This window comes from Talpa occidentalis, unplaced genomic scaffold, assembly GCF_014898055.3.
Source record: "Talpa occidentalis isolate TD23 unplaced genomic scaffold, MPIMG_talOcc4v2.1 talOcc4.5, whole genome shotgun sequence".
NCBI lineage: Eukaryota > Metazoa > Chordata > Mammalia > Eulipotyphla > Talpidae > Talpa > Talpa occidentalis.
In genome coordinates this window covers 96566779-96592886 of record NW_023604861.1, presented here as the reverse complement: position 1 = coordinate 96592886, position 26108 = coordinate 96566779, and the positions used below count along the sequence as shown (strand labels likewise).

The 26108-nt window shown below is 40.9% G+C and overlaps 1 protein-coding gene and 1 long non-coding RNA gene across 2 annotated transcripts in view; one reads left to right on the top strand and one right to left on the bottom strand.

Moving 5' to 3' along the window:
* Positions 1-4235: 4235 nt before the first annotated feature.
* Positions 4236-25918, bottom strand: CKAP2L (cytoskeleton associated protein 2 like). The gene is made up of 9 exons (XM_037527808.2): positions 25847-25918; positions 24049-24115; positions 22417-22465; positions 17355-18610; positions 13987-14194; positions 11368-11523; positions 8515-8578; positions 6936-7125; positions 4236-5414 (listed from the first exon to the last, which is right to left on the bottom strand). The coding sequence occupies exons 1-9, from the start codon at positions 25875-25877 to the stop codon at positions 5189-5191; spliced, it is 2247 nt and encodes a 748-aa protein (XP_037383705.1). The 5' UTR covers positions 25878-25918; the 3' UTR covers positions 4236-5188.
* Positions 25919-25997: 79 nt separating this feature from the next.
* LOC129146976 (uncharacterized) overlaps positions 25998-26108 on the top strand; it is a 103091-nt gene continuing 102980 nt past the window's right edge. The window contains exon 1 of the long non-coding RNA XR_008554406.1: positions 25998-26108. This is a non-coding gene — a long non-coding RNA (uncharacterized LOC129146976).

Here is a 26108-nt window from a genome sequence, read left to right as displayed (position 1 = left end):
GGATAGGTCTGAGATACAGTTGACTAGTTTTATTTTCTGTGGGTAAACAAAGGAAACATTTGGAATATCTGAGCAAAAATAAGGGACAACAGTCCACGTGCTTAGAGGGTTCACAGTTTTTACATTTCCTGTGCATTTCAGAAGCTTCCAGATCTGATACTGAAAGGACCTTTCATTCTTCTTCCAGGGTTGGCTCTTGGGCCCACAGTCTGTGGGGACAGATTCTCCATGCAAGGACCAGGCCTCTGACCTTGTGTCTTTAAACACTAGATTTTTTTTCTTTTTAAAGATTTATTTATTTATGCATACAAGAACTGGGGTATAGGGCAGCAGTTTGGGGTGGGGAGGTGAGAGGATTCACCAGAGACAGAGTGGGGAACAGAACAGGCAGATTAACTGAAATACACTGCTGAGGGGAGCAGTGGGCAAGTCAGGAGAGGTCTGCTGCACCATGTAGGTTGCTCCCTGACTGGCTGTGAATAGCTTCACAGGTTGCGTTTTAAAACCCTTGCGCCACCAGGGAGGCCCTAAACACTAGATTCTTATTCAAGGGCTAGAGAGTAGTATTTTATCAGGAAAATTGTTCAGGTCCTAGGACCCATGCTTTTCTGGAAAGGTCCTGAAATAGAAAAATCAACCTTTAGAGTCAGCAAAAAGGCCTGGGGGACAAACAAACTGGCTAAAGAATCCTACGGGACCTGAGTGATCTGAGAGAGAAAAAGAGAGAGTGGGGGAGAAAGGGGGAGGAAGAAATAGAGCCTGCAAAGAAAGGAAGAAGGTGGCCAAAGGGCCTTTCCCCTGCTTTTCCTTCTGCTGGAAGCATTCCCTTGCCTCTGCTCCCCCAGTTAAACCTGTATCTTCCCCAACATCTTAGGGGGCCTCCCCACCTCCCGACAGACCACTTCCTTCTTTTGGCCCCTCTCCCACTGGTCTCTCTGTCTCAGGTCTTATCGTTACTTGTCATTACCACGTGTCTCCGCTGGCCTCTGGACTCCAAGGGATAATTTGGCTCCTCATGAAATCTCTGGCATCTACAAATTCTTGTATTTTTACTGAGTGAACCGTGACACTGGCTTGATCATTACTCTGGGCCTGCTAGTAGAACTGCAGGGGAGAATGTGGACAAAAGATATATTGCAAGACAAGAGGAAGTGGAAAAAAGCTATAAAGCTTTTTACTTACATCTCCTACCTAAATTCTGAGAAACTTATCTTGGGCAGGATAGGATGGGAGAAACTTATTTTAAAAATTAATCTATTTATGTATACAAGAACTGGGGTACAGGCTAGAGGTACAGGGGTGGGGGGCAGTGAGAGGATTCACCAGAGACAGAGTGGGGAGCAGAGCAGGCAGATCTACTAAAATACACTGCTGAGGGGTTAGTCAGGAGAGGTCTGCTGCGCCATGTGGGTAGCTCCCTGGCCGGGGATGGAACTCATGCTGCAGTGGCTGCAGATAGCTTCATAACCCCTTGTGCCACCAGGGAGGCCCGGATGGGAGAAACTTCTAACTGGGGATAGTAGGGGCATGTGACCAAATCCAACCTCTAAGTTGTGATCTTAGAGGAGAGGGTGTTCCGTGCCCTCTCCCCCAGCTGGAATGTGTTGTGGTCAGAGCCACCCTTGGCCATAAGGATGAGGCTACAGCCCAGGGATGGTGGGGCCATGAGGGAGATGTGGTCTGGATCTGGTATCACATTAACTCGGGACTGTTCTACTTGGACTGCTGCTGTGACAAAGACATCATTTCCACTTGGGGCTAGTTATAGTAGCAGACTCGAGATCCCCATTCTGGTATCCAGTCCTGAGCAGCCACAAACGAAGAGGACAGGGGCTTCTTTCTGGCTTAGTGGCCTTGTAATAAAAATGTGATCACGTCATCTCATTTGTACAAAGTACTTTGGCTATCACAGTGCTTGCTAAATTGCGAGCAGTCAAGGATTTCTTTACACCAGATTTCTTCTGTCCTCTTTCCATTCCTAGTTCTCATTTCTTCACTTTAAATACAGTAGTTAATAGCTCTGGACTTGGAGTCCCATAGCCCTGAATTTGAAATGTTCACCCTCCAATTTGCTCTGTCTCGAGCTCCACATCATAAGGCTGTCGTGAGGATGTAGTGAGAAAATATGCCTGAACTGTGACCAGCATAAGCACTAAATAGGAGTTTCCTATACTATATAATAGTCAGGATTTTTTTTTTTCCTTAGCAATTGATGAAATCCTAAATGCAAGAGACTTAAGAAAAGGGGGATTTATTGGTTTATATTATTGGAAAATCCAGGGCCCAGCTGGCTCCAGCTTTTAGCCTGTGGATTAATCCTGTCATTGGACCTCGATGCTTCCAGCTGGGGGAATTTTGGTGGAGGGTGAGTGAAGCATGTGCCCATATGGGAGTTGGACCAGCTGAAAATTTGTGAAAATTTGTGAAACATTAATTCAATATTGGTACCATTTTCTGTTTTTTTCTACACGGTTATAAGATGGTTGTTCCTAAACCCCAGATTTCCACGTTAACTTTTCAGCAACCCTACCAGGAAAATAATCTCTTTCCAGCAAAAGTTTGGGAAATGAATCCCACTGAGATTGACAGAGACATGAACCTCTCTTCCAGTCAATGCCGCTGGTCAGGCAGGAGAGGCCAGATTCTGGGTTCTGGTTGGCCAGGCCTGGGTCACGTACTCATGAGCGTGGTGTCCATTCCTCTTAAACCACAGCGGTGGGAAGAGGTGTTCTTAAGAAAAGTGGGGTACTTTTATCAGGAGGACTAATTGCAAGCAGGAAAAAACTGATGTCTTTATAGCACAAGAATCTGGCACCTAGTGGTGAGCGTGGACTTCTGATCTCATTTGTCTTCTGGCTCAAGGTCACTGCACAGTGATGGGGGTATGACCCTCCTTGCTCGTCTTCCTTTAAAACTCACTTTACACTCTTTTCCTCTAAGCCGTCCCTAAACAACATTAGAATTGATTTCTCCATTTTGAGTTTCTAAAATCTTCTTTCCCAGTGATTAAGGGCCTGCCTTCTCTCTTCCCTCCAGCTTCGTTTCTAGGAACAGCTATTTACTAAGCCAAGAAGGTTATTGAGAAGCGTAGAGAGCTCTAGAATTAGAGCGCAGCTTCTGCAATGATTGCCACTCCCACATCTTTTTATGTCCTGAAGTTGCTATTTAGCCTAATAAGGTTGTTTTAGTTCTCAGGGTACTAACATTCTGTAAGACATCCTGTAAAGAAGTGGCAATAAAGAAAATAAAGCAGGGCCTTCCTGGTGATGCAAGGGGTTAAGCACCACACTATGAAGCAATCTGCAGCTTCTGCAGCAGGAATTTGATCCCTGGCCGGCCAGGGAGAAACCCACATGGTGAGGCAGACCTCTCCTGTCTCGCCTGCTACTCCCCTCAGCAGTGTATTTCAGTCAGTCTGCCTGTTCTGTTCCCCGCTCTGTCTCTGGTGGATCCTCTCACCCCCTCATCTCCGGCCTGTACCCCGGCTCTTGTATGCATAAATAAATAAATCTTAAAAAAAAAATAAAGCAGCTTTTTTGGGGAATTGAGCTGTAATATTAAGACAGCGGTCCTGAGGAGAGACAAGTAAAATCACCATAAAGAGACAATGATTTCTAGGCCTCGGTGAGTGGTGGAAAGGGCAAAAATGAATCATAGAAGACAACAGAAAGGTAAAGACACAGAGGATGATAGTGCAGGACCAATCCTGAAGACCCAGTCAATAGAGGTAACGGATGTCTGAAGTCTGACGTAAGGACATTCCTAACATGGACTTGCTTTAGACTCTTAATCTGGTGATTTGAATAAATATTCCACCTCAAAGCTCCATTTTCAGGTTTTGTGATCTTTAAATAGCAGCTTGGGCATTACTTGGTTTTGCAGAGAAAGTAGTAGAGGAAAGGGGTGGCTGTATGAATTACTGCATTTTGGCTGTGGTGACAATCTATTTCTTTTTGAAAGTAAGCCTGTTATCATTATGAATTTATAGCTCAATTTTATGAACTTAGTTATTATAAATCTGACCTAGAAAGATAGATCTGTTTCCCTCACAACGAAAACATGCAGTATTGGGTGAGGCTGATGGTCAGACCCTTGGCCAAGTGAGTTCCCCAGGGTGATGAATGCTCCCTGGGAGGGCTTGTGAGCAGCCTGTCCACGTTTCCCTGGAAAACCCCCGATTCCTGGGTCAACCCATCATCACTGTTTTCTAGCATAAATAAGGTAAATGAACAAGCAGGAATGAACAAAATTTATAGGTTTTTAATGATAGTATTTAAATATTAAGAAAGTTAAAACTGAAAATATGTTGAGTAGATTTTTCTGTACACTATATTTACATTATGATTCTGATATAGCTTTCTAAGAGTAGTTACCCAGGAGGAAGGAAAAATGACCTGTAGTCGTCAGTGGGGCTCACATGGCTCCTCAGGACGGTGTCCTCTAGTAGAGCAAAGAATTTAAGTGCAGAAGCAAGTATCCCTTCCACTCCTCTCCTCTGCTCGCTTCTGTTTTCATTTGGAGCATTTCTGAATTACAAATGCAAAATTAAGTTTGGATATAAAAAACTAGATAACCATACCAATTCAGAATTGTGTTTCAGTAGAGGAGACTTGGCACAGAAATGACGGGCATTATGCCTCATTTACAAGGATGCTGTGATGAAAGTAATTTGCAACATCTGAGCAAGGGCATATCTAGTATATACGAGTCTATAAAATGAGGGGATTTGACCAGATGGTCTGTCACACCGCATCTAGCCAGGAAGGCCCATTGTTAAGCTCAAATCTTCCATGCTGGCAGGACTTGCCATCTCTGCTAAGGTGGATGCAGAAAAGCAAATCTATCATATTCTAGACCACCCTTCTGATAAAAAAGTAATTATGGAGGGAATAAAGTAATCAAAAAAGTACAAATTTTTACCATACCTGTGGCAAATTTACGCATGCTGCCAAACTGGCAAGTTAATAGCTTTAAATAAACCAGACTTTCTGGTGGTGATTTAAAATGTGAGAGTAAGAAACTGGAGAGAGAAAGAATAACTTTCTAAGTCTTGAGAGCTCATAATCTGCCTCCATGATGCCTCTCCATTATATAGGTTTTCCAGGTCACCTGGACAAAGCTATGCCTTGTCTCATGGAGGTTAAGAAACACCTTTTCTTTAAAAAAAAAAAAATTTTTTTTCAAGACATTATGACTCAAGGATTGGAAACCCCAGTGTTACGGGCAAAGCCTCATTTTTACGGAATATAAAGCATTCTGTTTCTTCCACTTCTAACAGCTCATTAAGAGAAGCCACCACCAGGTCATGCTCTTGCAGCATTTCTGGATAGCGGGACACTGCTCGCTCGATCCTCGCAGAACGTCGCACAGGAGTGATAAGCTTCATGTCTTGCACTTCCGGCATCCCATTAATTCTGAGAGACAGCAAGAGAGGCATTCAGAACCTGACAAATTCTTTGGAAATTCTATTTATTATTCTTTCTGTTCTCTTATCCCATAATAAAACGTAATGGATGTTTCAATATAGGTTGATGTATGAGATATGTCTAGAGCAGCTATCATCCTGAGGTGGCTTTTCCCCGACTGTCACAACAAACTAGGTGGTGTCCATCTGCTCACAGAGGGATTTATGGAATTAAGCCGAAATTATGATTTTTACTTGAAGTAAACTACTTGGCAGTTGGTGTTTGTTTATTCCATAAGCTTTCAAAAGAGCTGACAGGTTTTGAGGAAATTGGACCAGTGCCAAATGGGGTTGGCCTAATGAATTCTAAAACTCTTTCCAGCTCTTATAATACATTATTTAAAAAATGCCTTTTAAGATGGTGGACCAAACCATAAATTGAAACTGGAACAAGTTGGGCATCTTCCTGGTGAATCTGAATGTATTCCAATAAAAAGTAGCCTAGAAATTAGGTTGCAGAGACGTTTCCAAGTGGTGAATCTGATCGACACCTCACAAAACCGTTCATTATATTAGCCCAAGCAAAAGTAGCAGATCAGTCAGTTGTAAACTCTTAGGATAAATTCTAGAACCAGCAAAAGGTGGTTATCAATCAATTTCTCATTTTCTTCCATCTGTGAGCAGATTGACATGTCTGAGAAGAGGTCAGGACTGGAAAAGGCTTAGTTGTGCTTTTCAGGGAACTAAAATATAGACCTGTGATCCTGATATTTTGTTTGGAATTCTTTCAAGATCACTGATACTTTAGAAAAGTAGGACATTTTTCAAGACATTATGACTCAAGGATTGGAAACCCCAGTGTTACGGGCAAAGCCTCATTTTTACGGAATATAAAGCATTCTGTTTCTTCCACTTCTAACAGCTCATTAAGAGAAGCCACTACAGTTCCTTAAATTGCTATGGATTATGCCTTAAATGTTGACTTGCGAAAAAACAAATATTTGATATTATGAACAGCCTCAAACTGTTCATGTGTACCCAAATGCCATCCCTATTCTCCTAGACCTTTCACTGCCCATTCTCACTCATAGCTACAAAGGCCACCCTGCTTGGCACTTTGTGCCATGCCTCCTCCTCCCACTCTTTCCTGCCAGGGTTGGTAGGAAAGGTAGGTGGAATCAGCGAGTACAGGACAACTGAGGGTGAAGAAATAGGAGTGAATTCAGCTGGGAGGGGGCAAAGCCATTCCTACACTGCTGACTCAGCTGGACCTTCCTCACTACAGGTCAGGGCTTGGGGTATGGGGAGGGGATGGCTGTGTGCAGAGAAAGGACACGGATCTCCCTGCCAATGGTTTCAACCCTCCCCTCACCCTCAGTTCCTTCCCTTAATGCTAAAGACAGACTGCCGGGCCCTCATGTGAGGCAGATGTATGAACATACTGTGAATACTCTGGATCTGTGGAGGAGAAAAGGAGAAGTGGATTTGAATTAGACTTGTGAATACAAAACCCGCTTTAGCGTTTACTTACCTAGGGATTTGGGCAACCTGTAATTTGATGCCAGCATGATTATCTTGTTCTCCCTTGGTTATTTGGGGTGCTGCTGTAACCTCCTCCCTTTCTTTTTGAGAAAGACAACATTTTCCAGATTCCATCTTCTTGGCCAGCTCTTCTGTTAAAGTTATATTAGTATCAGCAACTAAGGAATTAGAGGTAATTCCTGTGTGTGCAAGGTCAAGAAGGAAAGTAAGATATAATAATCTAATACTTAAGATAAACATGATAAAAATGAACAGGTATATACAGAATGATTCTCCAGTGATCCTCATGAACTCCATATACTAAGCAAAGGGAAATTGATTTGAGTTGGAACGTGTAACTAGTTTTTTCAGGTAAGCCCTGTAAAAGTGTCCTGCTATATGAGGTCATCCTTTTAATCAGCCCCTGGAACATCTTTGGGCCTCTATGCTGCTAGGGGATGAGTCCTTGATGCCCTTTCAACATTCTGCACACCTTCCCCAATCCCTTATTCACTCTTGAGAGAGCTCCTTTAGGGACCAATCACTGACCTTTTACTCTTACACCATATCATGGATCAATTTTCTTGACTCACTAGGGTTAACTCACTTGGCCTTTTTAATTCCCTCACTACCTACGGATGTCCACATGGCTATCACCTTGGACATGGATAAAAAATGTCTTGTATTAGCACAATTTGCATGATAGCCCAACCAAAACAATTAAAATGAAAGGAAGGAAATTAGATTGAGACAGGCAGGTACTGTAGTTGGAGGGTAGGACTCCAAGAGAGGTCAGCAGGCATGAAAAAACAGTTAAGGAAAATGTCTCCTCATTTCATCCCTTTGAGGAATACTGCCAGATATTATTAGTATATGAATTGTAGCATCATTCCCAGTAACAGTACCACTGAATACATCTAATATATGCCCTAACTCCCAAAAGTAATGGGTTAATTAGCTGTAATGCCACATGACTTGAACATTAAATCTATACTTAAAGGGATAAGATTTGTCATCTTCTAAGATCATAAAAACAACCCACTTTGTTTTCTAACGGTATGTCCCCCCCAATTCATATAAAAGATATTAGAAGCAATAATAATGTGCCACTCACTGTAGTTGGCACAGTATTCTCAGAGAAGAGGCCTCTACAGGTTATGACCAATGACAGACCAATGATAGTTAACTAAGTGAAAAGATTCCCGAGATGGTTATTTTAAAGAGGATAACATGAATTTGGATGTATAAGTGTTGGTGGATTTGTTATGATTAAACATGGAACTTAAACTGAACCATGTCTCCCTTTCGCCTTGATCTTTTCTGGTAAAGAGTCACTTGTCTTCTGCCACCTAGGCCTCCGGGGAAGCAAGACACTCTAGTCTAGGCTGCTCTGGTGAAAACCACCTTTGTCAATGTTGAGCAGTATATGTACTTGTAGAGAAAATCAGCTGCTGCTAATGGCTGAAAGGGTCAGTGCAAAGAAACTTAAGAAGTGAGAGGGAATCTGATAATTCTTTTCTTTTTTCCCTATGTGTTGATTTTCACTTGTGTGGTTAGAGGAATGGATTTAAATACAAAAGTAAAAGTACCTCCTGTGGGTCTGTCTGGGTCTTGCAAAACATTAAGAACAAATTCCCGTAACTCTTGTATTGGCTAGAAGGAAGGAAAAAAATAGATGAACAGCATTGAAAAATTCATGGAAAAATGATCTAACGAACTTTGTTTAACATCAAGTGAACTTATTTTTATAATAAGAATGTTTCCTTTTTTTAACCTTTTATTAAAATAATATTTAAAAGGTTTCAGATGTATAGTTAAATGGAAAACAGAAAGAAACAAAGAAATGTATATTAACTGTTGGCATGCTTGACATTAATGAAAAGATGTGTTTATGGAAAACTTTCCATGATGGAGCTTCTCTAAATCAAATTAATTTTCTTATTAACTAATTATGATTCCATCAAAAATGTGTTCCCTTATAATGAGTCTGGCCCAAAGATGTAAGACTAGCCAAAGAGAAAATGTAGCATACATTTTAGTAATGCTTTCTTTAATATTTATTTTTCTCATAAACATAAACGTCATCACAGAAAAATTGAATAATAGGCCAAACTTTAAAAAGAAAATGACCTGTAATCTAATCAGTCAAATACAACCTTTAGTTGGTGCGTTAGGGTAATACTCCACAGCCTTTCCTTCCTTTCTAATTTTATTTGGCAACATAATAAAAAAAACATAACATTAAAAAAACTGTTATAGAAAAGTTATTTTCTGAAAAAATTATTTGAGATAGCTTTCCTTTTCTAAAGTATACAAACTATACCACAAAGCAGAACATCATAAATGAATAGTATTTGGAGATTGATCTTTCAGGCCTGGGCTACTGTATCAAATAGACAGTAGTATCAAAAAAAAAAATCCCAAAGCTATTTATATATTTTTATAAAATAAAAAAATGTTTTATGCTTAAGGAAATGGGAATAAATGTACAGAATACATTGCTAAAAGTTAATTACATGAAACATTCATCAAACATATCTTACATTTTTACAGGCTTCTAGTTAAAGATGATGGCTTGAATACACATTTATTTCTAATCTCTCTTGAAACCCTACTGAAATGATAATAAAGTGATTAGAAGGAGGAAATAACGATAAAGGACAGAAGTATCAATAAGATTTTAGAAGCTAGAGTGTGTAAGGAAGAGGAAACTGACTTAACCAATTCAATTTGAATCAAATTTTAAGCTGGCAGTGTGTTCACAAAAACAACCTGCTTTGACTTCAGGGTCTCTGAAAGGTTCAGGAATGGATGCAGGGTCAAAATCAGGAGGATCATCTTGAGCATCTGTTCAAAAAGTAGCCAGACCTCCAAATTCATGTTGCATATGTGAACTTCATGTAGCTGTGACTGTACCCCTTTACCCTTCATCGTAATAGAAAACTGGGGATGTATTCTCCAAGACCTGGGGGATGTCATGCAAGATTGAGAGACTTGGGGACCTACTGAAAAAGAGGCTACCAGAAAGTTTCCATTCTGATGGTTGAGACTTCTAGCTCTCTTTTCCTTGACACCTTTGGCAATCTGGTTTCTAGTCCCAAGAAGGCGATTATAAGAGCCTTTTCTAGAGAATATGCGGTCTAAAAGGAAAGATGTGCAGATACTGATATTGAGCGTTCTTCAATCAATTCTGCCAGACGACCCTATGGTTACAACCCCCTCTATGTATCTGGAGTTTTCAAAACCCACTTTGATATATCAAATGGCCCAATTTCACCAGCATGTAAATAAAGCCTTTAATGAACAAGAGAACAAAACAAAATGAGAGGGAAGGAGACACACAGACAACGCAAGAAGCAGACTATGGCTCTAGGAAACAAGCTATCCACTCATGCCAAGAAAGGTATAAAGGGAAACTGAGATCCCAGAGTGGCAGCCCATAGGGAAGGGGGTGAAGCGTAACCTACTGCTCCTAGAACAGGTCAGAAGAACATGTAGTGGGAGAACAGATCTCTAAGAGAACAACAGACTGATGTTTTGAAAGAATTGAAAAATTTAGACAATTGGAGAATAGGTTAGAAATTAATTCTATAATAAATACTCAGAAAACTAGCAAAGAAAAATGAGACAGTATTTAATTTCAGAAGTAGAAAGTTGAGTTTGAAAGACAAAGTAATAATAGCACATACTACAGGGTTCAATATATTCATAAACTTCTTAAATAAGCATAACAATGTAAACACTCAACAGTGACCAGTGTTCAATCACTGTTTGAAGGAAGTTTGAAGGACTGCAAAAATCTGCCACGGCGATAGGGGTGTATATGTATATTTTTATTGGGATCTGTGAAAGAGGTTAAATTCTCATCCTACAGAGTTGAGAACGCCATAAATCATGTCTAAAACTGAAAAACCAAGAAACACCAATATGAGCATACTCTCTGAAACTATAGAGGAATGTCTAAAAATGGTCATTTTGCTCTGGGAAGTAGAAAATGGGAGGGGAAGGAAGCAGAGGCCTTAACGAATGAACCGTATGGAGCTATTTATTAACTGTGGTCACCTACAACTCTGATTTTCAACAACTATGGAAAAAGTTACTGTCGAACACATGATGGCATGGAAAGTGGTGTTTAAGTGAAAAGAGTTATAAAACGAAGTAACTTTGTTAAAGAATTATATAGCTAGTGGTTTTACTGAGTTTTAGAATTACGAGTTATTTTACACAAAGGCTCTGAATTACTGATTTATGAATATATATGAACTACTGATTTATGAATGTGCTCGGTTTAATATATTTTTAGGTTCTTTATGGTGCGGTATGACTTTATAAAATGAATTAGAAGTGTAACATTACATTATATAACTGTCATATAGCAAAAAGCAGAGAACTCATATGAATCAGAATTTGCAAGAAATCACCCACCTAAGATAGATACTTACTGTTGCCCCATTTTTAATGGCTTCTTCATAGAGTCCAATAACATCAAAGGAGCCTTTACTTGCTAACAACTTTGCTTTGCAGATCCAGAATTTAGCAAATTTTTCAGCCTCAGGAATACTGGACAATACAGTAAATATTTCATTAGAAAGTACACCCTGGGGAAAAAAGAAAATACCCAAAGGTAATTATTATTATCTCACTGTTATTCACACATCTCCTATTAATCAAAGCAGATATGTGGAAATAAGTCTGATCAATAAACTTTAACTTCTAAATATTTCAGTTTTATTGGGGTACAGTTTACATAGAATGCAGCCATTTAAAAAGTACATTTCAAAGAGTTTTGACAATCATCATTATTAAATTTTCAGTGTTATATGAGACAAATAGAAAAATGTCATAGCTAAAGGAAAGGAACATGTTCTACATTTTCATATGGTAGGAAACTAAAACCATAATGAAACCAAAACAAATCCTAGAGTAATCAACATTCACATATTTTTTACATATTCATCATGATATGAACACTGAATGGCGACAAGAATTTCTAAATAACTTTAGAAGTATGAAGGTTAGTGTAGGGTAAATGGTTTTCAGGCTTTTCTGCCCTCCCACCATTAGGATTGCTCTGCCTGATGGGGCACCTGTTGTAAGCTGTGTTGCTTACTTCTGTGGGCCATGGCTCAGTATTGAGATATTCCCCAAGAGACTCAGAGGCAGGAGAGAGGCAGAAGAGAGAAGGGGAGAAAGAACTCCAGAGAAGCCCAGAATGAAGACTTGCCGGGGGCTTGGAAGCCTGCTGGCCTCCTGGCCCCCTGACACCCTTGCCTGCCGTGTACCTGGTTGCTGCACCTCATGTAAAGCTCAGTAAAAACCTGAGAAAGCCACCGAGGGCTCCAGGACTCTCCTTTACCCGTCTGGTCTGCCAGATGATAGAAAACCTGCTCTCTGGCCATTCCTGCCACTACAGTAAGTAAGGGCCACAGGGGTATATATGCGTGTGTACTGAGGATATGAGCAGGTGTATGTAAAGAGGGTTAAATCCTACTAAAAGGAACTTTGAAAAAGTTTCATTGTTTTTACACAGAACAGAGCAGTGACATGAACCCAGAGGAATATGGGTGAATAAGGGAACCATGTTCACAAATCCAGGTACTGGCACATTCAGCCAAACAGCACCTCGTTTTCCTCCTAAGATGGGGTAGACACAAATGTTTGGGAATCACCAATGTTTGAGGAAACCAACGCTATAAGAAAGAGACTGAAACTTCAACAACCAGAAGAATGAACCGTGGAGTAAACAGTAGAGGTAATAAATGTAAGAATATGACATTCATATTGCTATCATAAATCTGAAATGGGTTGATACAGAAAAGGATCAACAGAAGGGCAGAATATGGCATGGACAACGGCTGAAGAATAAGTCAGTGAGCTGAATATTTGATGTGGAATTCTCCCAGAACCAGTGCAAAGGAACAAATGAAGAATATGAAAGAAAAGTTAAGAGTTCTAGAGGATACATCTATTATTTAGGAATTCCAATTCCAATATTCATCTCAGAGAATTTCCAGAAGGAAAAATAGAGAAAGAACAAAGTTGAATACTCATTCAAGACAGTTGTTTAGGGAAGAAAATTTCCAAGAATTAAATGAAAAATCTGTTTAGGGGCCTCCCTGGTGGTGGAGGGGTTAAAGTCTCAGCATTATCAAGCTATCGCCAGCCACTACTGCATGAGTTTGATCTCCAGCCAGGGAGCTAACCCACATGGTGCAGCAGACCTCTCCTGTCTCGTCCCCTGCTCCCCTCAGTAGTGTATTTCAGTCAACCTGCCTATTCTGCTCCCCACTCTGTCTCTGGTGAATCCTCTCGCCCCTCCTCCCCCTGCACCTCTGGCCTCAGTTCCCTGCACCTCTGAACCCCAGTTCTTGTATGCATAAATAATTAAAAATAAATCTTAAAAAAAAGTTACATGGAAGAATATTATATGTAACTTGTACACCACCTACTTTAGCCTTATCTGCAGAAACCAAGATGCAATTTTGATGTCATTTATAGCTAATAATTCAACTATATACATGATCTAGCCTTTTGTCTTTTGACTTCAGTTTCATTGACAAAATGTCAGATTTGGACCTTGATACATGAAGAAGGTAAAATTCCTTTTGGATTCCTCTAGAGCCAAACTGTTTGAGTTAGTTTCCCAACTTCTCTGTGCCTCAATTCCACTTGTAAAGTGGGCACAGAAATAGTTATTATGGGGCCTCCCCTGGTGGCGCACCGGTTGAGCACTGGGTTGTGAGGCTGCCCGCAGCCTCCGCAGCCTCCGCAGCCTCTGCAGTGCCAGTTCGATCCCCGGCCACCGGCGAGGATCCGACAAAAAAAAAAGTCATGATTAATTGTATGTATGATTAATTACATGACATGTAAGTAAAGTGCTTAAAAACAGTGCCTGGTATATAAGAGCTATTATTTAAGTTGGTGTCATTATTATTGTTATTCTTTTCCTGTATTAAAATTCAGGAGCTAAATTTCTGCTTAGACAGAAGTTATATCTCCTACACAGTATTTAAGTATGAAATTCAGTATTAAAGCTTTGGGAACACATTCACTTCACTTACCCTTTCAATGAGATGCAGACATTCTGTCAGAGTGTTGTTAATTTTATTGGAGAGTTCAAGTTGTGCTTTCTTTTCTTCCTCCTCTTTTTCCATGCTCTTCCAGAATGAAATATTCATTTCTTCTATTATTTTTCTTTTTGTTTTAAGTTCCATAGGTGGTCGTTTATAGATTTTCCCCTTAGATTTCTTCCATTCTTCCAGTTGTTTCCTTGTATGCAAATAAAGGGGTGGAATGGTTTTAGGACTTTTTGGGTACATAGTCAAGCTTCTAAAGTATATGAATATGTATAGATTGACTATCATTAAACACCCTCAACTGTAGACAAAGTCAGGAAAATGGAATGCAAAACAATTAGCAAATGGGTAATGGAAGCTGATTGCCGGGACCTCCAGAAGGCAGATGACAGAGGGATTGCTGGCATTAAAGGTGGTTAGCATCTCAGTCTGTAAAATCCTCGACTTCATATTTATTCTTCTTTACCTCTGAAAATTTTCATTTTACCTGTATGACACCTCTGACACTGGCTTCCTTAAGATATCACTCTGTTTCTGAGATCACTAACTCACCATTCCATAGCTCTCACTATACATTTTCCATCTGCCAACTAGAGCTGACTCACCAAACCTGCATTCTGCCTTCAATAGGGTCTTGGCTATTCAAAGTGACCCACTTTGCTCAGTTGTTTGGCTTCTCCTAGCCACATATGACTCCCTTTTCCATAAACAATGGATGCTTTTAGGATTCTCTGATGGTGCCAGGTCCTAATACTTCCTTTTCCTGACTGTTCACATTTTCCAATCTTGCATCTAATAGTTGATAGACTACTGTTGGAAGAGGTACCAAGACATGCAGTCCCAAGTGATTAGATGTAGGCATTCTAGCTTCTTTAAACTATAACTAAAATGTACATTTCAGTTTCAGATCTCTTCCTTGAGCCTCAAAATTTGTAAAATCCATGGCTTAGTTGAGATCTTTTCTTTGATGTCTAGCAGGCATTTCAAATTTAAATTGTTTGAAACAAAGCTCTTGATTTTCATTTTCAAATCTGTTCCCCAGAAGCCTTCTCTATATTGGTAAATAGGATCCAGATCTACCCAGTTACGAAGGCCTAAAAGTAGGAACTGTCTTTGAATAGTACTTTTCTTTCCTCTACATCTGACATGTCACTGAACAGACAGTACTGCTTCTGTCTCTACTACCACTATCCTCGTCCACACACTGCCACCCACTGCCGGAAACGCTGCAGCAGTCCTCTAACTCATCTCCTAGCACCCACCCCACCCCTTAGTAAATTCATCCTGTGTACAATAGCTGGAGTGATCTTGTAAGTATAAACCAGATTGAGTTACTGCCAGGAACTTCCCAGGCTGACAGAATAACATTAAAAATGTTTTCCAAGGTTGAAAGGCATATTGTAATTTGACTCCAACCTACCTCTCTGACCTCAATTCATAACACTCTTCCTCTCACCACTCCTTAGGAGCTGCCTTCAGTACCTTTATCCAAGCATTCCTGCCTCAGGGGCTTATGATCAGTGTTCAGCCCTCCCCTCAAGTAACACCTCCTTGAAGAGGTAATTACTTGTTATTATCCTGTCTTATATATCAATGTGTTGATATGGCTGAATGTAGCCATATTTCATCCTATAATGCCTTTTACTACCATCCTGCTATACCTTTCACCCTTGTCAGGAGACTCCTTATCTTTTACTCCAACAAAGAGTACAAATTCACTACATTATGAGACTATGGCTGGCCCTATGCAGAAAGTGTACAAAATCTTTTAAGTCAGTTTTAAGCATATTAACATTAATAATGAGCAACTCGAGGTTCTAATTTCTAATTTCTGAACTCTGTATTTGAGCTGATTGTTCCTTTGTCTTGGCTTACTTTCCAAAACTTGGCTTCATGTTAAGTTTCATGATCCTTCTTCCATGATAACGTTTCTAGATTAACCACTGGTCTGCTTGACAAGAGATGGCAATCTTCCTACTTTCTAACTTTGTACACTCACTATTCCTCCCACTTGCCCACTTTTATTGCTGTTCAGTCCCTTGAGGGTACTTTTTAAGTAATTAGTCTATATCTATAAACCTTATTTCTTTTTTTTCCTCTCAAAACATGTTTTATTTTTTAAAAATAATATTTTTTTTATATCACTGTTCATTTTCAAACAATATTTGCTCCTCCCGCCGCCCCCCCCACCTCAGGTGTAGTCCCTATAGAATTTCCTTCACTAATGTACCTGTGCACCATCACCATGTCCCCTGTGCTCCTCCCTCCCTCCCTTGGATCCCTCCTTCCTCCTCCCCTACAGGATGTCTCTGGTTTATAATTGTTGTTTTTGTTTTGTTGTGTTTTGTATTATTATTTTTTTACACTGGTGTCTTACTGGGTTCCCCTATATTCCTGCTGTAAGTGAGACCATCTGCTATTTTTCTTTTTCCTTCTGACTTATTTCACTGAGCATGATTCCTTCTAGCTCCATCCACGTTGCTGCGAATGGCATGAGTATAAACCTTAATTCAAAAATTCTATGCTTCATTTGCAGCAACATGGATGGCACTGGAAGGGATCATGCTCAGCGAAATAAGCCAAAAAGAAAAAGAAAAATACCGGATGGTCTCACTCATAGCAGGAATCTAGAAAACTTAAATAAGGGACCAGGAAAATGAATATAAGAAAGTGAAAATCAAAATCAACAAAAAACTATGAACCAGAGACACTTTTTGGGGGGTGGGGGGCGGGAGGGGAAGGATTGGGGTCAGAATGGGGCGTTTGCAATTGTATGGGGGAATATAAAAATAAAATTTAATATTTAAAAAAAAAAAAAAAAGTGAAAAAAAAAAAAAAGTTTCACTTTATGTACTCCTGGACATAGTAGAAAGACTCTCCAGTTAAAAAAAAAAAAAACTATTTAAAATTGCATAACTTCAAGACTGGCAGGCCTAATAAGTAGAATAAACTGGAATTATGCTGTTTCTACATGCTACATGCCACTTTAGCATCAATAATCTCTCTTGTTTATCAATGTCCCATAAACAATAGCATGATTTCAATGTAAATGAAGCTTTACCAGTGATAGAATATTTAATAAGTTTTTTTTTTCTGGGAAAAAAAAAAAAATTCTATGCTTCAGTTTCTTAAAAAAGTTATCTCTAGCATACAGAAAATGAGAGAATGATTTTTAACACATGTGTATCAGTTAGCACTGTCATGTCTTGATATTTTTGCATTTGCTTTAAATGTTTTAAGGGTTAGAGCTAAAATTTACTCAGGAGCCATTATTTATGACCTACTTCCTGACTGTGATGGTCAATCTGGCACATTATTCTAAATTGTAAATTTTTGGAATTAAAGTAAATTACCTGCGATCCTCTGCTGTGGTCTTCTTTTTAATATTTGTATTAGCTTGGGTCCCATTTGGGAGTCTCCTTCCATATATGGTTGTGTTACCAGCTTGAGTTTTTGGAGCTGTCTTGCTCAAAAAACAGTTTCGGGGAAGAGTTTTTTTCAATTTGGAGTCCAAAGTCCGTGCTTTTTGTTGATAGCTGTTATTGTTTTTATTCCCATTGGTTCCACTTGCTCTTATGCTAGGGGTGCTTGGAAAGATTGAATGAAAGTTGCCAACTGTCAATTCAGGCTTTTGGCTCATGGCTTTTGATTTTTGCAGTACACATGATGTCTGAGATTTAAAACAAGGTTGTGTGGACTTCTGATCTTGCTTACTGTTAGAATGTCTGTTGTTAAATCCTTCCCGAAGCAGACTGGGGTGTGTCCTGGGTTTGGTATGTCTTACTTTCTGTTCGGTAACAGTGTATGACCTCAACTTAGTTTCATTCGTACTTTCATATTTACTCCTATTAATCTTTGTATTCTTTATGTCCTTGACTACTGGTTTCTTTGATGCTCGAGTTCTAGTAATAGTTTGAACAAAGTGAGAGGGAACTACCTTTGTGGGTTTTTCTCTTGGTCTGATAAGATCTGCTTCTCTAGAGAATTGCTGTGACTTTATTGGTGGAACCCTGATCTGTGTTTCCCCAACAAATTGTTTATTAACTCTGTCTTTTAGAACAGCACTATTCATTGAATTTCTGCTCAAGGCTTGTTTAGGATGCAAATTGTTCTTGGCTGGATTGTAAGAGTCAGTTTTTGACTTATTTATGGCCCATAATTCAGGATTTGGCTTCCTCTCAGAATCTAATAAAGTTTGGGGCAAGTTCTCTTTGGTCATCTCTTTCAGAAAGCTATCGGAGGATTTATTTTCAACATGGGTATTGTCCGCAGAGTCTGTGAATTTAGCATTTCCTTGATCTGTTATCTGTTGCTTTATAGTTTTAAATTCTGTTATACTAAGTGATCCCATGGTTTTCCTTGACCGTTGTCCACTCGTGGATGATCCAGCTTCATGCTGCTGTTGATTGCTGCTAGAAAGCTTACAGTTAGGATTAGAAGAAACACATCCTAAAGTCAGCCTTTTGCCCACAGGTTTTGGTGGTTCCAACTTTGGCTTCTGGGACTCTGTAATATTGGAAGGTCTGGGCTGATGTTTAGTGTTGAAAGGTCTTGCAGCTTTGACAGGCAAAGCAACATGGTTGGTAACATTCTTTTTGGGTCCAAAAGCCTGAAAAAGACAAAGAAAAAAATTCATAACAATATCTCATTGCTCTTAAAATAATAAGGCAAATAATGTGTTTTAAAACATGCTAGAAAAAGTTATTTAAAAATTTCACTGAAAAAAGTTGAATCCTGAGAAAATAAAGTTTCACTAACAGATGATTTTTTATAACTTGAATTGCTTTCAGAAATATTTCAGTCTTTTTATTTGATAGAATTAAGCAGAGATGCAGTGAATATACAAATATTGCTCTTTTAAAAAATAAATTTGCCTCAGTTGAACAATACTTGCTGAAGGCACATTGTGTCCCAATGAAAGATCATTCTAGGGACTCTGGAAAAATACACACATAATAATGTATTATAACTTAATAATTACGTTAGGGCACCTCCCAACAACACAGCTTCTTCTAGTATTTTGTACTGCTACTTTTTTTTTTTTTTTTTTAAGAAAACAATACTCCCTTTGTAAAGGTCACAATGTCAATCAAAAACTTTGTGTGAGGGGCCTCCCTGGTGGCAGATGGGATTAAGATGTAACCTATGAAGCTGTGTGCAGCCACTGCAGCATGAGTTCAATTCCCCAGCCGGCCAGGGAGGTGACCCACATGACTCGCTGCTGCTCCCCTCAGCAGTGTATTTCAGTCAGTCTGCCTGTTCTGTTCCCCACTCTGTCTCTGGTGAATCCACTCACCCTCTGCATCTCTGGCCTGTACCCCAGTTCTTGTATGCATAAATAAATCTTTAAAAAAAAAAAAAAAGAAACTTTGTGTCAAAAATAGGCAAAAAAGCTAAATAGACATTTCTCTCCAAAGAAGACACACAGATGGCCAACAGGCACGTGAAAAAATGCTCATCATCATTTATCATCAGGGAAATAAAAATCAAATTCACAATGAGATACCATCTCACACCTGTGAGAATGGTCCATATCAAAAAGGCCAGAAACAACCGGGATTGGTGAGGCTGTGGAGAAAAAAGAAGCCTTCTGCACCGTTGGTGGGAGTGTAGATTGGAAAATATCCCTATGGAAAATAGTGTGAAGGTTTCTCAAAATATTAAAATAGAAGCACATATAACTTAGCAATTCCACTCCTAGGTATCTACCAGGAATCAAATTAGTAATTTAAAGGAATATATACATTCTTATGTTTGTTGCAGCCCTATTTCAATAGTCAGACATGGAGCCTCCCTGGTGACACAAGGGTTAAAGTCTCAGCACTATCAAGCTATCACCAGCCATTTACAAGTGAGTTGAATCCTGGTGGGAAGCTAGCCCACTTGGCACAGCCCACTTCTCCTGTCTGACCCTCCTCCCTCCCTCCGCTACTCCCCTCAGCAGTATATTTCAGTAGATCTGCCTGTTCTGTTTCCCACTCTGTCTCTGGTGAACCCTCTTACCCCCTGCACCTTTGGCCTATACCCCAGTTCTTGTATGCATAAATAAAAAAACCCAATTCTTTAAAAAAAATTTAAGATAGGACTTTTATTGATTATTTTATTGTAGATAAAAGTATGTGCTGCTTTCAAAAGGCTAATTTCTCCCATTTAAACCTTAAGCATGGGGGCCTCCCTGGTGGCGCAAGGGGTTAAGACACGTACTATGAAGTAATCCACTGTCGCTACAGTACGAGTTTGATCCCTGGCCAGGGAGGTGACCCACAGACCTCTCCTGTCTTGACTGCTGTTCCCCTCAGCAGTGTATTTCTGTACATCTGCCTGTTCTGCTCCCTACTTTTGTTAGGGGGAAAAGGATGTCCTAAAGCTAATTCCATACAGGCTTTGTGGACTCCACCCCCCACTCTAGACCGGGTGAGAACCCACAGCCAGGCAACCAGTTTTATATCGGGGTTGCTCTGTAACACTATGTCTCTGGTGACTGCTTTCACCTGCCTCCCTCTCCCCATCTCTGGCCTGCACCCTAGCTCTTGTATGTATAAATAAATAAATCTTAAAAAAAAAAAACCAAAAAACCTTAAGTATGTTACATTTCTTTACCATTCTACACACAATCTACAGAATCATGCCTATTAGGAAGTATATATATATATATTTTTTATATAGAGGCATGTTTTTTTATTTATTTAGTTATTTATTTATTTGTTTTGTTTTTTGTTTATACATGCACTGGGTACAGTCAGAAGCGCGGGAGGGTGAGAGAATTCACCAGAGCCAGAGCGGGGAGCAGAGCAGGCAGAAGGACCGAGGTACACTGCTGAGGGGAGCAGCGGGCGGCAGGAGAGGTCTGCGCGCCATGTGGGACACTCCTCCTGTGGCCGGGGAGCAGCCAGGGATCGAACCGGCGCCGCAGAGGCTGCGGGCAGCTTCACAACCCAGCGCTCAACTGCTGCGCCACTGGGGAGGCCCCGGAAGTATATTCTTTTTTTTTTTTTAAAGATTTATTTATGCACACAAGAACTGGGGTACAGGCCAGAGCTGTGGGGGGGGTGAGGGGATTCACCAGAGACAGAGTGGGGAACAGAACAGGCAGACTGACCAAAGTACACTGCTGAGGGGAGCAGCGGGGAGTCAGGAGAGGTCTGCTGCGCCATGTGGGCTGCTCCCTGGTTGGCCCAGGATTGAACTCGTGCTGCAGTGGCTGCTGCAGTGGCTGCGGACAGCCTTATAGGCTGCATCTTAACCCTTGCGCCACCAGGGAGGCCCTAGGAAGTATATTCTTGTTAATTAGCTTGGAAGATCCAATATAAGTATTCTTTTTTAATGACTACTGAGTTATTTGACTTCATGGTAGCATAACAAAGTGGTTACGACCACAAGGTCTCTGCTTTGTCACTTAATAGCTATGGAACTTGGGAAGTTACCAAATGTGACTCAGTTCCCTCATCTTCAAAATAGGCTACTAATCGGACCTACCTCCTAAGGCAGTAAGGACTCAGTAAATTAATGCAAGCCAGAAAAGTGCCCGGCACATAGTAAATATTCAATAAATGCTTGCAATTTAGATTTCTAAAATATATCTAAGAGGTTTTTTTTATTAATAAAACTGAAATTCAATATGTTGTATTTTTCAAAAAATAATTCTGTCTTATTAGATCAAATTGTTCTTGTATTTATGAGCAATATCTTTGCAATATGTGTTCTTTTTTTTTTTTCCCCAAAGATTTATTTATTTATTTATTTATTTATTTATTTATTTATTTATTTATTTATTTATACAAGCACTGGGTACAGTCAGAAGCGCGGGAGGGTGAGAGAATTTACCAGAGCCAGAGTGGAGAGCAGAGCAGGCAGAAGCACCGAAGTACACTGCTGAGAGGAGCAGCGGGCGGCAGGAGAGGTCTGCGCGCCATGTGGGACCCTCTTCCGGTGGCCGGGGAGCAGCTGGGGATCGAACCGGTGCTGCAGAGGCTGCGGGCAGCTTCGCAACCCAGCGCTCAACCGCTGCGCCACTGGGGAGGCCCTCAATATGTGTTCTTTAGGTTCTTACATATCTATTACTTTTATCACTAATCATTCAAAATAAATATTTTTAAATTTGTTTTTTAAAGCTTTATTTTATTGAGGCAATCAAGAGCTGGGGTATAGGCCAGAAGTGTGGGGGTGGTGGTAAGAGGATTCACCAGAGACAGAGCGGGGAACAGAACAGGCAGATCGACAGAAACACACTGCTGAGGGGAGTAGTAGGTGAGGCAGGAGAGGTCTGCTGCGCCATGTGGGTTGCTCTCTGGCTGGGCGGGGATCGAACTTGTGCTACAGAGGCTGTGGATAGCTTCATTGGTTGTGTCTTAACCCCTTGCACCACCAGGGAGGCCCCCAAAACAAATATTTTTAAAAAGACTAATATCTACTTACAGATTCAGAAGGTGGATTTGGGCAATTATTCTTGGCTTTCAGGTAAGGCCTACAAAAGGCAAAATAAGATTCTTAATATAGCAGGATCAACAAGGCTTGGGAAGTATAATGATTAAAACTTATTATGATTAGAATTTTAAGTCATTAGAATTTTAGCATATGGTAAGATATTTAAAAATTATATTCACTAATAAGTTTCTTTGTCATCCCTTCCTTAGTTCTATTATTCTACTCCTTAGAGACAACAACTGCTCTTACCCACTTTTTTTTTGGTGAACCTTTCAGAGATATACTATGCATAAATTTAACATTCTAACAATAGTAATAAAATACGCATTTTCTTATTTGCATAATCCCATTCAAACATAATTTCCTATGATCCAGACACTAGAGATAGAATGCCAAACAAGATAATTGCTTTTAAAAAAAATTCCTTGTTTTAAGTATCTTCAAATAAAGACTTTTCTTGGGGGTGGGGAAGGTGGTATAATTTTAAAAATAGTTATACAGAAGAAATCTAGGTAGTTAGAAATTGCAAAACAAAATAGGAAAATAGAGCAGAATTTAGAAGGATTCATTCTCCAGGAATCAAAAACTATTGCCAGACTAATAAGGATTTTGATCATAACTTAATGTCTGTTTCTCAGGAACAGAGCAGGAACATCTCTGTTTTGTTAAGTACTATATCTCCAGAACCAAGAGTGACTTATAATTAATAATTAAATAAATGGAAAAGGTTGATTTAATCAAGGATATAAGAGTCAAGTAGACAGACTAAAATAAAAAGTAAAAGCTAACTTTGTAAAAATTAATTTTCAAATAAAAATTTAGCAACCCAAATGGGGAGAAAATATATAAGTGCTAAGTAAGTGGGATAAATAATACCACAAAGTCGGCAAGATGCTAACAAAAGGTAAAAGAAAAATGGTTATGTTCTGCTCACATCAAGAGTAAGTTCTAAGGGAAATGACTAATAAGCTCTGTCTGGTTGTAGGATGCTGAAGTGCAGTGATTGATGGAGAACTGACTATAACTGGCTCTTTAGTTTTAGAAAGAAACACTGGAACTAGCATTATCCAGCTCCTTGACAGACATTGCCTTTATGACAATTACTTTCTCAGGTAAAAGAATAGGAACAAGCAAACTCCCAGCATGGTAGGTAACAGATTCTCCTTTCCTTGTTTTGCAGACTGTCACAATAATGCTTAAATCTTTGCCAATGTACTAGATACTGCTTGGACTGGGGCCCTTTTCTAATTATCACAGGATCACAACACAGCCCCAGTAGATTGAAAGCAAAATGACTATGTTTTATTTATTTATTTAAAATTTTTTGTTAATTTATTTTTTACATCATTGTTCATTTTTAAGCAATGTTTGCTTCCCCTCAACGCCCCTACCCCCTCCACTTCAGGTGTAGTCACCACAGAATTTCCTTCAGCAATGCACTGGTGCACCATCACCACAGACCCCTGTGCTCCTCCCTCCCTCCCTCTGTTCTGTCTCCCCCCTCCTCCCCTGCAGTAAGTCACTGATTAATAATTGGCAAAAGGACTATGTTTTGAAGAGGCTTTGGATTGCTACTAGCAACTGGGGCAACAAAATTTGCATAACCGCGGGAGACAAACTCACTTGGTGTTTTGGCATTTCAGTTTCCCCTTGGCTGCTAGGTACTCTTGGAGCTTCCTCTGCCGTTCTTCTGCAAAACGGACAAGCAAACAAACAACAGGGCTTCAGCTCTAGATTTTAACCAAATGAGTTATAATCTAAAAGATGACACTTTTCTGCAGTGACTTTGGTTTTGAGCTATTTATACAGTCCCTGGTCCTGTAAGTTGGTCTCCAAGTTAATATCAACAGAGACACTAGAATTTATAGGCCAGTTTCTATACTAAACTCTTCACACATTTTTGTCCTTAATTCATACAACACTCCTATGAGGTATTTGCAGTCTGAAATTTAAAGAGGGTAAGTGATATGCTGCAAAGTTACCCTCATATGTGGCAAAGCCAGGATCTGAAACCAGGTGTGTCTGACTCCAGAGCCTTAGCTTGTAGCCACTAGTCTTAGTTACAACTTTTTATGCTTTCTTTGCCTGAAGACATTCTGAACTGACCCACAGGAGCTGGCGAATAATTGCTTTTTTCTTCCTCTGACAGGGATTTTTTTTTTTTTTTTTTCATAGAGATCCTTATATGGTTTCTATTGGGACTAGGGACAACATAAGCCAGGTTAGGAGGCTCATGGCAAACGTATTATATGGTGGCTTTCTAAGCAAGGCATTTCTGAGGGATGAAAAGTAAGTATTTCTGTCTTCACGAAGTTTCAATCTAGCAGCTGAGATAAAATAAACACAAAGATAATTATAATATAAGGTAAAATCTAGGGGCCATAAGAGAGGGCCAAAGAAAGAATTATGAGGGTTCAGAGGTGGGGACTGAGTGAGGGGAACAGGTGGTTGGAGAAGGATAAAATTAAATGACCAAAACCAAAACACCCTCCCTGCCCCCCCCAAAAAAACAAAAACCAAACATCTAATCCTAGTTGCTAGTTGTGGTTCTGACTATCGCATCTCTAGGAGACAGCAGGCAGAAATGCAACCTTTTAGGTCCAGGCCAACAGTGATAGACCAGAGGCTACTGGAGTCTCCTGGGTTGGAATTCCAGTTCTGTGACTTTCAGCCAGTTAGCAAATCTTGCTGCTGCTGATTCTTTAAGATGGGCGCAGAAATGCTCATCTTTTAAGCGTTGTCATATAAAGTGCCCAGGACCTGGCAGACAATCCGCAGTCATTATCACCAAAACCATCAACACACTGTGTGCCCTGGGGAGCAAGAGGCATCTGGACACGAGTATTTGGAAAGGTAGGCAAGGGCTACCAAGCAAGAAGTGGGGAAACCCAGGACCCTCGGCCATCGGGGCAGATCTAGCCCAGCAGAGCAGCCTTCAGGGCCCGCAGCCTCAGGAGGTGAAGGCGAGAGCCAGGTTGGGTCGGACCCCGCTTCTTGACAGCTGTCAAAACTTGGGCGGGGCTGCAGGGAGGAACACACCCAGGTCTGCCAGGAGCCCAATCTGGGCCAGGGGAGCGCTTTGCTTCCTACTGGATGTGCGACCCCCGGCAAGGGGCTCAGTTTCTTCACCTGAAACGAACTGACAGCGACAGCATCCTGTCCCACAGGTGGTCGGAGGAAGGCGCTGGCTTGGGCCGGACTTAAGGGAAAATGCCCGCGAGACACCTGGCCCCCGAGCCAACTCCCGCGCCCTCGGCCCAGACGCCTGGCCAGGGCCGGGGACCTGGGCTCTCCTCAGAGCCCTGGGGGAAACTGAGGCAGGCCGGGGATGGGGGCCGGCGGCCGCAGAAGGGGCTGAGCGGGAGGCCTCCCTGCTCCCCCCCGCGCGCCCGCGCCTGCAGGGCGGGCCAGGCACACTCACCCGCGGCGGCGGCGAGCCCGGGCGCCACCATCGCGCCTCTGCTGCGGCTTCTTTCAAAGGCCGCGCCGGGCGCTGAGGCCTGCGCCGCGCGCGCGCCGGTTCTCATTGGCTCCGGCGGGTTTGAAAGTCGCCGGGCGGAAGCAGACGGGGGCGGACCACAGGGGCGACGCTCGGCGAGCGGCCCCGTTCTTGGGCCTGTGATTGGAAGAACTTGCTGCTGGGCCGTTGGCGTTCAAGGCGGCGGCTTCGGGGCCCGCGACGG